General features: G+C 43.5%; 1 protein-coding gene across 1 annotated transcript in view; it reads right to left on the bottom strand.

Moving 5' to 3' along the window:
* NCF2 (neutrophil cytosolic factor 2) overlaps positions 1-13,033 on the bottom strand; it is a 46,572-nt gene that overhangs the window by 15,289 nt on the left and 18,250 nt on the right. The window contains exons 3-7 of the mRNA XM_020984382.2: positions 10,933-11,041; positions 5,628-5,762; positions 4,531-4,638; positions 2,843-2,902; positions 214-257 (exon numbers count right to left, since the gene is read on the bottom strand). Of these exons, the coding sequence (XP_020840041.1) occupies positions 214-257; positions 2,843-2,902; positions 4,531-4,638; positions 5,628-5,762; positions 10,933-11,041 (456 nt within the window). The remainder of the gene's footprint in view (positions 1-213; positions 258-2,842; positions 2,903-4,530; positions 4,639-5,627; positions 5,763-10,932; positions 11,042-13,033) is intronic.

Genomic DNA, 13,033 nt, shown 5'->3' with positions numbered 1-13,033 from the left:
CTCAGTAGTTACACCCCAATTGAGGTCTCCTCTCTCCATTCCAGGTGCAAAAATTTCTGGTAACAGCTCTGTCTGAACTCCAATAGAGTTCTATTTGATTTTAATATTTTTCTCAGCCTTATCATCTTTACTCTCCAACAATACATATAAAGTCTACTTTGGGACTTTGAACTGAAGTATTCTCTTGGTTTAAGTATTAGTGCTAGTACTTACTTGAAGATTTCTGGTGTTTTGGGTCTTGGGGGAGGTTCAGCCATCTATTGAGAGTTAAGGAGAAAGGAATAATAATAAATAAAGGGAAGGAAAAATAATAATAAAGAAACAAAAATATTTAAATTAATAAAAATTCATTCATTCAAATTTACCAAGTGCTTCCCTCATAACAACTATGAATCAGACTAAAAGAGAAAGAAGAGAGGGAGAGAAAAAGAGAAAGCAAACTACTAATGATAATGCGAATATTTTTCAGTCCCAGGAATCCACAGAATGCATTTTTGACTTGATCAGGAAATTCCCTAGGGGAGAGAACAGCACTCTGAATATACACTGGAAGGCATTACCTCCTATGAACTTTTCTTAGTAAAGGCTTAACCAAGGCTGGAACCAAGTTGAAGCCAAATCCAACTTCCAGAGAAGTCAATTGTCACAGACCTGCATGATTCCCTAGAAATGTCATTTTGCTGGTGACCCTCTGTCCCTTTTTCGAGCAAGTCCCAGGAGTTTTGTTCGGAAGACATCACCTTATGCTATTTCTGAGTGTTCAAGGTAATTCTTGGAAAGAACCTTCACAGAATCACAGGATTTGAGAGTTGGCAGGGACCTGGCTCCCATCTAGTCCAACAATACAAGAAAGAAATCCCCACTAGAACATACCCAGCAAGTGGTCAGCCAGCCCCTGCTTGAGCACCCTCACCACCCTCAGGCCCGTTCCACTTTGGGATGGCTCTCATTGTCAGCAAGGTGCCTAAATTGTCTTCTGTGCAATTTGCAGTCATTGTTGCTGGTTCCACCTTCTGGGACCAAACTGAAAAAGCCTAATCTCTCTCTCACATGACAGCCCTCCAAATATTTGAAGATAGCTTTCAGGACTCCCCCTCCCCAAGTCTTCTCTTCTTCAGGTTATTGCACTAATCCAAGCAGGATCAATCTTCCCATTGTAAATCACCTGACATCCTGATCCAGGTAAATTTTTCTTACTGCCTGATGGCCCCTTTGTCTGAGCTGGTATGTTTAGTTGAGGCTGATTACTCCTCTTAAAAGTTCCTCTATTATTCTTATTTGGCCTTATAAAATCATAGTTGTAGCTCTTTAGAGACCATTTAAACACTTGTTGATCTGTTCTATCTAAAATTTGCATATTGCCTTATGTTGCACAACAAGTTAATTGAGTTATCTTTGATCCTGACAGCAAACTTGAGAGGTAGGTACCACAGCTCTTATTATCCCTGTTTTACATATGAGGAAACTGAAGTCAGAGAAGTTAAGGGACTTGCCCATGGTCACATAGCTATCAAGTGTCAGGATTTGAACCTAAGTCTTCATGATTCCCAGTTGAACACTTTATCCACTATGCCTTGGGATATTTCCTGTCTTCCACCTCATTTACAAGTTGTAAAAAGAAACATTAAAAAGCCTCTCATTGCCTCCCTGTTCCCCTTCTCCCAGCCACTAGGCATTTGGCTTCTTTTCGTGTTAGTAATACTCTGATCTCTGATGGAGTGGGAGTGCCACCATGGTGGAGTGAGCCCTAGAAACAGACATGCTTAATCACAATGTGTATGTATGTCTACATATCATCATATATTCAGATGTCACTCCTCTGCTGGTTTAGAAAGAGGGTCTTCCTACTCCTAATATTCATTTAACTTGTCTCATTTCCCATTTAAAGCCTCTTCCTACACAACAGTGGTGTGCATTCCAAGCTCTTGGGTTATTCAGGTCACAATCAATCCTTCTATTTTACCTATGAGTAGGAGTAGAAATTATCCCTCCTGGGAGTGTTCTTGTTAAATCAACCACACAAGAACCAGGAGAACAATTTATACAATAAAAACAACATTGTAAAAACAAACAATCTTGAAAGGCTTAAGAACTCTGATCAGCACAATGACCAACCATGATTTCCAAAGACCCATGGATGGAACATGTTATCATCCACCTCCTGGCAGAGAGGTGGTAGACTCAGGATAGAGACTGAGACCTTTTTTTTTTCTCTAAATAGGGTCAATGTAGGAATTTGTTTTTCTTGACTCTATTTATTACAAAGGTTTTATTTTTCTTTTGTTTTCTATGGTGTGGTGTGGGGGAGGGGTAGAGTAGGAGGGAAAGAAGGTAAATTTTTGTTAAATGAAAAAAATTAATTTAAAAACAAAAAAAATTTTCTACACAATGTCTTCTGTGCTTTGTAAATGAGTCAGACCAAGAAGTCTCAGAACTTCCTCCCACCCAAGTGTTCGACAGATTCCCTTAATTACTCCTTGACAGGGAAGAACGGATTGGGAAGAAGAGACTCCAAGGAAAAGTCTTTTTTGTTCAACAGCTAATTTTCTAGAGAAAAGAGATAATAGGAAATGGCTTTTAGGGGAGGCAAGAAATAGATGACAAAGAAAAGCAAAGCCAAGATTCTTTTAAGCAGTGAATTCCAGTTTCAGAAAGATTCTAGATTAAGAATTTAGATGCTGCCTTCTCTTGGAGGTCAAGTGACATTTAAAGATTATGGAGATCAGAGAGTGCCTAGAAACATCAAGAAGTTGTCTTATGGGAGCTTTGAACCAAGAAATCTCTCCCATTTTGGACAACCATACACACGTTTACAAATGAAAAGAGGTTAGGGTTACCACACCTGGGGTTGCAGAGGGGCAAATCCTGAGAAACTGTCTTGATCCACTACAGATGCTACAACCTGAAACAGAGGAGGGGAGTATATGAAGATTCCACTATTCCATTGTTTTTCCTTCTTTTTCCTTGCCCTAGATTAATCGTCATTTATGGCTTCCCTAGGTATTTGGTTCTCACAGCAAGGATTTGGGTCACAGGCCTCACAGATACATATTTCAGTAGAGGAAGAAACAAATTCCCTTTGAATCCTAGCATTACTTTTTCTCATGGTATCTAGAAAAGCTGCACAGGCAGGTATTGGGGGCTCAGAGCTAAATCAGAGCAAACAATATTCAGTCAAATCTGCAAAGGTCAGAAATTCTTGGATCTGTTCAGTTATGCAATGCAAGTTTTCTGGCCAAAGGCTCACTCTGGCTAAATTTCATAGGATTTGAAAAGCCGAAAGGGCTGGTTTTAGAAGGATTCTAGTGTTTAGATTTGATCACCACCAGTTAAGTGAGTATTGCAACCCTAAGGTTGGGGAGATGGGGATTCTCTCAAAACCATCAGCATATTTGTTAAAGGGGTTTCAGAAAAGCATTCACAGTCATTATTCAGCCTGGCTGTTCTTCCTTCTCTTAGCTGGTCAGATAGCCATGGGATCTAACAGAAGGTAACTAATTTTTACATAATTTTAGAGAATCACAGGCTTAGAGGGATCCCAGTCCCTTCTAGTTCAATCAAAATAATCCACATTACAATATACACAACAAATAATCATCCAGCTTGTGCTTGAAGACATACAGAATGACAGGCAACTCACTGGCTAATGAGGTAGCCCATTCTACTTTTAGATAATTCTAATTATTATTATTTTTTTAATCTGGCCACTATCTGCTTCAGTAGGCATCTTTTTGGGGGGGGCCTAGGCAATGGGGTTAAGTGACTTGCCCAAGGTCACACAGCTAATAAGTGTTATGTGTCTGAAGCTGGATTTGAACTCAGGTCCTCCTGAATCCAGGGCCAGTGCTCTATCCACTGTACCACCTAGCTGCCCCTTAGATAATTCTAATTATTACTAGGAAGTTTTTTTGGACTCAGTTATTCAAATGAATCCATAATATCAATAACTGGGAGTTTCATTTAATGGTGCAGCCAGCCACTCACCCATGCCTGCTCATCCTTTGCAACTCTTGTCCATGTTCTCCCAAAAGTTCATTATAGGGGGTTCACCCAATGAGTTAAAGGCCTTCCTCACTTTCTCCTGTCTAAATCTGCTTCAACACAACTTTATTACTCCTAGTTTTACTTTCTGGGATTGAACAAGGCAAGTCTATCTCCTCTTCCACATGGTATAGACAGCTCTTATACTTCCTTTGAATCTTCTCTTCTCCAGGCTAAAGAGCCCCAGTTCCTTCTGCTGGTCCTCATGTGGCAGGGACTTAAGATCTGTCCCCATTCTGGTTGCCCTCCTCTGGATCTCTTCCAGCTGATCAATGTCTTTTATGTGATTCTCTCCGAGGCTCAGACTGGGAGGTAAAACTAAAAGGAACCTGGGGACCAGGTCCTAGGGTCCATCTGAGCTCTGAAATTCTGATTCGGTGATCCTATGAACCCTCATTTCTTGCAGATGAAGGCCCTTGGCTGTAAACGCATCCTTCCCCATCCCATCCAGAAGGATCACCCCACAGAAGAGTCCTTGTTCCCTCTTACCGTCGCTTTGCCCAAGTAATCCTTCTTGGCCAGCTGGGCCACTTGCTTCTCATTAGGTCTGAACAGTTTCCCCACGGGAATGACCACCGGCTCATACAGCTTCTGTTTCTAGGGTGCAGAAATCATATATGATGCCTACATGATCAGGTGGCAGAGCTTCTCTTTGCTGTGTGACTCAGCGATGAAGAAAGGCCACAAATTCTCCTCACCCTCATTCAGAGGCAGGGCCCAGGCATAATTCAACACCAAACTCCATCCCCAAGTCTTAGAGACATTCAGATCTGCTCCCAGCACTTATATTGATTTCTCTCCTTAACAATCCCTAACCTGTCCTAAACACATTGGTTTAAGAGAGATTCCTTATAAATGCAATTAAATTTTTTACTTCATCTTTAAACCCCATCAAGCCAAATCTGGGTCATTTCTACCACCACCATCCTCCCAACACCCAAATGGCTTTACTTCAAGCTCCAACACCTTTCCTCTTGTTATTCATCTTTTCACCCAGATCTAAAAATCCCCCTCCCCTCAACCACAATTTTATTTAACTGTTGTGGAGAAATTCAGAGAGACTTTGCCCCAAAGATCAAAGTTGGATTTACTTTTCCAAAGACCCAAGATTTTCTTCCTAACTCTGGAGAGAACAGCAAAACACTATGGATTTTTTTTCCGCACCTCACCTTTCATGACTGGTAGGATAGCTGGTCTCAGAGTCAAGAAGACCAAGTTTTAAGTATTGTCTCTAACACGTACTGAGTATGTGACCCAGGGCAAATCATGTAATGTCACAGTGCCCCTAGATTTCCTAAGTCCACAAGTTGTAGAACATGTACCAACCTGCATTGGTAGATAGAGTTTCCTCTTTAGGGAGCTGCCAATGCCAATAAAATCACAGGCCTAGTCCCTACCTCTTACATGGAGGATTCATTTTAATTTTAAAACTGAATACATTTTGTGAAATCAAATTGTTAGACAAATTCCTTGGCCCAAGAGCTCAAGTCACTATTTTCAAAGTTACTTGACCTTCACCTCCCCCAGAGTAGGAGAGAAGATCCCCTGAAAACCCCATCACCACCCTTACCCAGAGGAAACCTTACCCAGACAGCTTCCATAGCTTTGTCAATTTTGGAGTGTCTAGCTTCTGTCTTCATGCTCATGGCCAGTGCCAAGTGCTCCTCAGCTTTCTTCCATTCCTCTTTCTTGGCATGGATGAAAGCAATGTTATATAACACCTAGAAAACCGTTCAGTGTCTCCATTAGGACTGAGAGTACTTTAGACATAGGAAGCAGAGAAATAGGAATTTTGCCCAGATCTAGAAACAGAAAGTAGCCCACGTTGTTAAAAAGGACAAGTGCATCCCATACACGCCATTATGGAATTTTGGCCTCCACTGGGGGAAAGACTGAGTTACTGTGTCACCTGTGTCACACTTCAGTATAGCACTCAAGGTCGTGGAGGTCACCTGTTCCAGATCCTGGGAGGGACAACATCACTATCCAGAAATGAGCAGAATCAGCTTGAAGACCAAGGCCATAATTACAAAGGGAGGACAGGGGTGTGTAGAGATGCTATGACCAGTGAGTATGTTGATCCATAATTAATTAATCCAAAATTAAGTAATCCATAATTAATCCAAAGAAAGTCTGATATGCAGGAAGGCAAAAGAATCATCTTAATGATAAATCTCATTCAAAAGATGCTGAAAGGAAGCTGAAGGTCCTAGTGACCAACGTTGTTCTAGATTTTCCCTATCCAGTGGGCTCTGATTGACATCCTGGCACTAATGTAGCTCCAGGTCTGCATTTACAATGTCTGGGAAACCTACCAGAACAATAGACTGGGAAAACTATGAGATAGGGATTATAGCTGGGTTCTGGATCCTCCTCATGCCTTTTCTATTGATTACATTGGAAGTATGTTTGGCTGTAGAAAGACCCATTATCTTTTGGTCTCTGGCCTTCCTGAATTCTATGGTCATCACTACTGATTTGGGCCATTCATGTGGATGGCCAGTGAAAAATGAAAGAGAACTGCCCAAGCCCAAATCTAGGCCCACACCCAGCCCAGAGACTTCTCAAAAGTTCTCGCTCTGCCCCAGCTAAATGAATCTGGTAGAAGGGAGTAGTAGGTGCCTCAGACGTGGTGACCTGGCCCTAAGATCATCCCTATGGCTGAAAGCCTTAGTCACCTTCACCCTTTCCATCATCTCACCTTCGTTCCCCCGCCCCTACCAGCCCAGGCCTCAACCCTCTTCCATTTCCACTTCCCTCATCGAGCACAGGCTGGAAAACTAGGAATGTTTTTGAGGAGTTTCATGCAAAAGACAGGGAGTTGGTAGTGCCTTCCGTGTCTGGAGTCTTTGATTTAATATTGCTCAGCATTTAAAGCTTTTCACAATCTGGTTCCAGACTACATTTCCATAATTTTTCCAACAAAAGGAATTCCCATTATGACATAACAATAACACTAAATAACATGTATAAAGCACTTACATGTGTCAGATACTGCACTAAGTGCTTTACAATTATTATCTCATTTGATCCTCACAGCAACCCTGGGCGCTGTTATTATCCCCATTTTGCCATTTCTTTCTCCAGCTCATTGTACAGATGAAGAAACTGAGGCAGAGATTAAGTGATTTGTTTAGGGTTGCACAGCCAGTAAAGTATCTGAGGCCAAATTTGAACTCAGGTCCTCCTGACTCCAGGCCTGGTGCTCTATCCACTGTACCATCTAGCTGTACCAACTTATTGGTTGACATACCAGCAACTGACTGTCCAGCCTCTGCTTGAAGATCTCCATGGAGGGAGAACCCACCACCTCTTGGGGTAACCCATTCCACTTTGGTACACCTCCAATTATTAGGATGTTTTTCCTGAGATTGTCTAAATTGCTCTAGAACAGGGGTAGGGAAGCTGCAGCCTCAAGGCCACATGTGGCCCTCTAGGTCCTGAAGTGCGACCTTTTGACTGAGTCCAAATGTCACAGAACAAATTCCCTTAATGAAAAGATTTGTTCTATAAAACTTGGACTCAGTCAAAAGGGCACACTTGAGGACCTAGAGGAACACATGTGGACTTGAGGCCACAGCTTCCCTACCCCTGGCCTAGAAGGTCAGTTTTAACCCATCGCTCCTGGTTCTTCCATCCTTTGGAGCCAAAGAGTCTAATTGAGGCAAATCCCTCTTTTACGAGACAGCCCTTCATCACCCTTCACCCCCACCCAACCTTCATAATAGTCAAGGAGCTGGCCTTGGAATCTCAAGACGTGGTTTTTATTCCAGACCCAAACATTCTGTTAGCCTCTCAGCTGTCTGATTTATAAATGAGTCAGGATATTTGGCCTTTCTTGACTTCACAGGACTGGTCAAAGAGCACAAGAAAGTAAGTCAGTTAAGGGCTTTAAGTTCCTGGAATATCAACGTTATCTATCAATAGCAGGTCTCAGGATTTGGTGAGTTTCCCCTCCTAGGTGGCTGACTGCCTTGTACAAATGCCTGTGGAACGGCATAGTTGCTATGGTGGAGCTCTGGGCAAAGTCTGATTTGAGGGTGGAGGGGCGGGGGTAGGAAGAGCTGTGATGTTGGAGTTCTAAGCTCTCTCTCAAGGTCCATTTCTGCCATCTCCAGGGAGCAGCTGCCCTTTCCTAACATGACACATACTCCAGTGGAATTGATGGGACCAGCCTTTACTCTACATCTACGGAGGAAGGAGAACTTAGGGTCTAAGGAATCAGATATCATTTGGTTGCCCTCTCCAACCCAGTGGAGTAGCATTTCCACGAAGTTCTGTTTTGTTACCATCTTAGCCTAACCGTTCTCAAAGCTGCTGATTCTAACTAAGAAGTCAAGTCTTCTTGGCCATGGTGTGGTGAAGTTCACTTCCCAGCTCCAACAGCAGAGCTTGAGTCCAAAACATACATTCCCAGAGGCTCAGGCTGCTCCAGGAGGACCCTGAAGGATCTATTTTTAGTCCTGGTTAGAATCCGACATGGGAAATCTCAGTTTCTCATGCCTGAGAAACAAAAAAAAAATTTTTCTTGGAGATTCTTCTAAATAAAGATCATAGGATCATATGGAGCAAACTGAAAAGGACTTTAGAGATGAGCTCCTCCAACCCCCTTCATTATAATGAATGAGAAAACTGAGGACCAGAGAGGTTAATTAACTTGCCCAAGGTCACTCAGGTGATAAGTAGTAGAGCCTGAACACAGGTGCTTTGACTCCATACCCAGGGTTCTTTTCATTGTATTATACTACCTCTCATAGACCTTTATGAAAACTATTGATGTGTCATGATGATGAGCGGGTTGAAGGAAGCAAAACCATTTAGCTCTTCCTGGTAATTGTGATGACCTGTTATTCATGATGATGGACAATGTTACGGAGGCATGTGCTTGGAGTTTTCTGAGCAGTGGGGCAACGGGTTTATGCCAGGTGATCCATGGGAAGCCTTCTGACATTTCACATTTGAAATCACATGTGAAATCCAGGATTGTGGTTATGGGCTGTTAAACTTTAGAACAACACCTAACCCAGATGGGAAAGGAATCCCAATAGAACTTGACTTAGAAAATGGAAACCTGAATTCAAATCGTGACTCCAACAGTGATTAGCTATACCACTCTGGTGGACGTCACCATGATCTCTTGGAGGCTCAATTTCTTCATTTGTAAAATATGAACAACACAATTCATACTACCTTCCTCACAGAGCTGGTGTGAAGAAACATCTGTACAGATGTGAGTTATTCTCAGAATAATGCTCTGATCCCCTGAACCAACTGGCCAGCTACAATCTCTTTTTCAGTGAAGAACAACACATTTATTCTTACTCTTCCTATTTGAGAGGAGAGATACTTTGCATTCATCAATAAAGCATTCAAGTACCTGATGTTGGAAATACAAATACAAAACACAACCCCTGACCTCAAGGTCCTTACATTCTTTTTGGGGGGGAGAGGGGGAGAGAGGAAGTAGAAATGGCCCATGTTCAGGATCAAGAAAATACAAAATGTTTAGAAAACAAACGCAAAGTGATTTTGTTGGGGGTGAAGGGGCAGGGCACTAATCACTAGGAGAATTAGGAGAGATAACTTGAAGGTGGTGGCACCTGAGCTGAGCTTTAAAGAAAGCAAGGGAGTCTAAGAGGCAGAGATGAGAAGGGAGAGCATTCAAAGCACGGAAGGAAGGTTTGATGGGGAGGATGGAAACAGGCTGTGCAAGGGCATGGAAGCCAGAGATGAAGGACCCAAATCAGGAAAAGCAAATACAATTTTTTAAAAATACTTATAAAGCTCTTAGCACAGTGACTTAGCACATAGTAGGCACTTACTAAAAGCTTGCTGTCTTCCTCTTCCCCTTTTTTCCCAGTTTGGCTGGATGCCAGAGTGAAGGGGAGCAATGAGCAAAGAGTCTTGAAAAATAGGCTGGAGCCAGATTGGGAATGCCTTTAAATTCCAAGAATTTTTCTTTTTAACATCCAGCATTTATATAATACCTACAATGTGCCAGTTACTGTGCTAAGCACTTCACAAATATCTTATCATTTGACTCTCACAACAACCCTGGGAGGTAGCTGCTATGGTTAAACCTATTTTACAGTTGAGGAAACTGAGGCAGACAGGTGATGTGACTTGTCACATGGGTCACATGGGTAGTGGCCACACAGTGTCCTGGGTTTGATACACACGGGCAATTCAGGGTTGAGATTCAGGGCTGTGACTTTAGAATAATACCTGACCTGGATGGGAAAGCAATCCCAATAAAACTAGAAAGAACATAGAGTTTGCTGTTGCTGTTCAGTCGTTTTTCCATCATGTCTGACTCTTCATGACCCTCTTTGGGGTTTTCTTGGTAAAGATAATGGAGTGGTTTACAATTTCTTTCTCCAGCCATTTTACAGATGAGGAAACTGAGGCAAACAGGATTAAGTGACTTGCCCAGGGTCACATAACTAGTAAATTTCTGAGGCCAATTTTGAACTCAGGTCTTCCTGATTCCAGGCCTGGTACTCTACTGCACCACCTAGCTGCCCTAGAGTATGAAGACCTGAGTTCCAATCCTGATTCCAATGATTAGCTGTGTCATGTCTGAGGCTGGATTTGAACTCAAGTTTTCCTGACTACAGGCTCAGTGCTGTATCCACTGAGCCTTCTACCTGCTTTGTTTCTCATTTTTATTTATTTTTTTTTTCCTAGGGGCTTTAGACAGCAATGAAAACTCTTGAACAAAGGAATGGCATGGTCAGAGCTGTGCTCTAGAAAGATTACGTAGGCACCTATGTGGTGTACAGCCAGTTTTATTCTTTATGGAGAAACTGCAGGAGGGGTTGCCTGAGGAAGCCAGCGAGAACCCCAAAGGGGTCCAGGTGGGAGCTGCCAGCCCTCTGCTTCAGCCTTTACCTCACAGGCAAACAGCTTGAACTGCAGCCCCAGGATCTTGTAATCTATCAGCTGGTTCCCTCGGAGCTGAGTCAATGCCTCTTTCAAGTCTTGAAGAGCTGAGTCATATCTGCAGGGTAGAGAGGGTTAGTCAGCACGTTTGAGGCACTGTACTTTCCTGAATGCTCTCCCTATTTTTTCACAAAGACATGCACAAACACGTGCGTGCACACACATACACACGTAGACATACAGAAACACACACAGACATAGACACAAAGACACACAGAGACACACACAGACACAGACATACAGACATACAGACACACAGACACAGAGACACACACAGATACAGACACACAGACACACACATAGACATAGACACATGCACATAGATACAGATACACAGACACACACACATCCCTCCTCTTCCTCCAGTTTTCCTTAACTACTTTGGCTCTTTCCTTGGCCTCCATCACATTCTATTTGAAGGGCTACTTATCTGTATTACTGGAATTCCACCCTCCATCCCCAGCAGATTCTAAATTCAAGGTCAGAGACTGAATCTTTTTTCCCATCTTTTTACCTCTGTCAGTATCATCTATTCATTTTGGGCTGGGGGTGGGGGTGGGGCACTGAAGCTATTGTTTCACTGGTGTAGTGGATGCCTAGGGGCAGCTAGGTGGTGCAGTGGATAGAGGGCAGGGCCTGGAGTGAGGAGGACCTGAGACTAAATCCAGCCTCAGACCCTCTAGCTGTGTGACCCTGGGCAAGTCGCTTCACCACGTTTGCCTCCGTTTCCTCATCTATAAAATGAGCTGGAGAAGGACCTGGCAAACCACTCCAGTACCTTTGCCAAGAAAATCCCACATGAGATCACAAAGAGTCAAACAATTGAATAGCAACAGTGAATTCCTAGTGTGAAGACCCCTTCTATCAAGCTAGATTAGCCCCTGCCTCCCATTTATAGTCTTAGAGAGTTACCTGTGGCACAGACAGGTTAAGTGACTTGTCTACGGTCATCCAGCCAGTAGGTGCCAAAGGCCAGAATTGAACCTATGTTTTTCTGACTCAGGAAGACCTGAGCTCAAATGTGACTTCAGACACTAGCTGCCTGACCTTGGGCAAACCTCTATTTGCCTCAGTTTCCTCATCTGTAATATGGGGATAATAATAGCACCTTCCTCCCAGGGTTGTTGTGAGGATTAAATGAGATCAATATTCGTAAAAGGACTTAGCACAGTGCCTGGCACACAGTGGGCACTTAATAAATGCTTATTCCCTTCCCTCTTCCTTACATCCATTATGCCATAGCTGACCCTCTGACGCTGATTATTTGAATTGGATCCAGCAAACAGAGACTCGAGGGGAAGGTCCCTATCGGTGCCATCCCCACTGATCTCCAGAGGGCAGAAGCCGTCCCATTTCTTGGCTCCGGACTGGCCTATTCACCAAAGCTGAGTGGCAATGCTACACCCCCATACAGCTGTCTCCTTCCCTTTCTGTCAGGCTGTTCTGTCTCAAGTTACCACAAGGTCAGCCTTTCTTTCTCTGTCAGCACAAACACTTCCACCTTTCCGACAGCCCTGACTTTGGCTCCTGTACCCAGCAGTGGACTGGCGGCGCCTCTCACTGTAAGTCAACGGGCCGCCAGCTTTCTCCCCTCCCCATTCCACTCCCCTACGGTTTCCATCCCCCTTCTCAGTCCTCTGAGTCAAAGAGCTGAGTCAGAGTGAGCCTCCTTGCCAAGCAAGAAATGTCACCGCCTGATTTAGCTCCAAGGCTGTGGGCACCCACACTCACTCCCTCCGACAGCACACCCAAGTGGCAAAGACAGCCCCTCCTGCCCAGGGCTTTTTCCCTCGCCTGGATCCCACTCACTTCTCCTCTTTTGAGGCCTTCTTATGCTCCCTCTACCAACCAACCCCCCAAACACCCCACCACCCAACCATCGCTGCTTTTCTAATAAGGATTCTGCAATCTACTTGACTCTTGGTTTGTTCCTATCCTCTTGTTCTCTATAAGGAGAAAGAATCTTTTTTGCTTCTGAGTTAGGGCATGGCTCTGTATGACCTAGGGGGGCACTTATTATAGATTGAACTAATTATTGGATTCATTGTCA

This window comes from Phascolarctos cinereus, unplaced genomic scaffold (genome assembly GCF_003287225.1).
Source record: "Phascolarctos cinereus isolate Bilbo 61053 unplaced genomic scaffold, phaCin_HiC Scaffold_5;HRSCAF=322, whole genome shotgun sequence".
Taxonomy (NCBI): Eukaryota; Metazoa; Chordata; class Mammalia; order Diprotodontia; family Phascolarctidae; genus Phascolarctos; species Phascolarctos cinereus.
The sequence above is the reverse complement of the archived record's forward strand: the minus strand, read 5'-3'. Positions and strand labels throughout refer to the sequence as shown.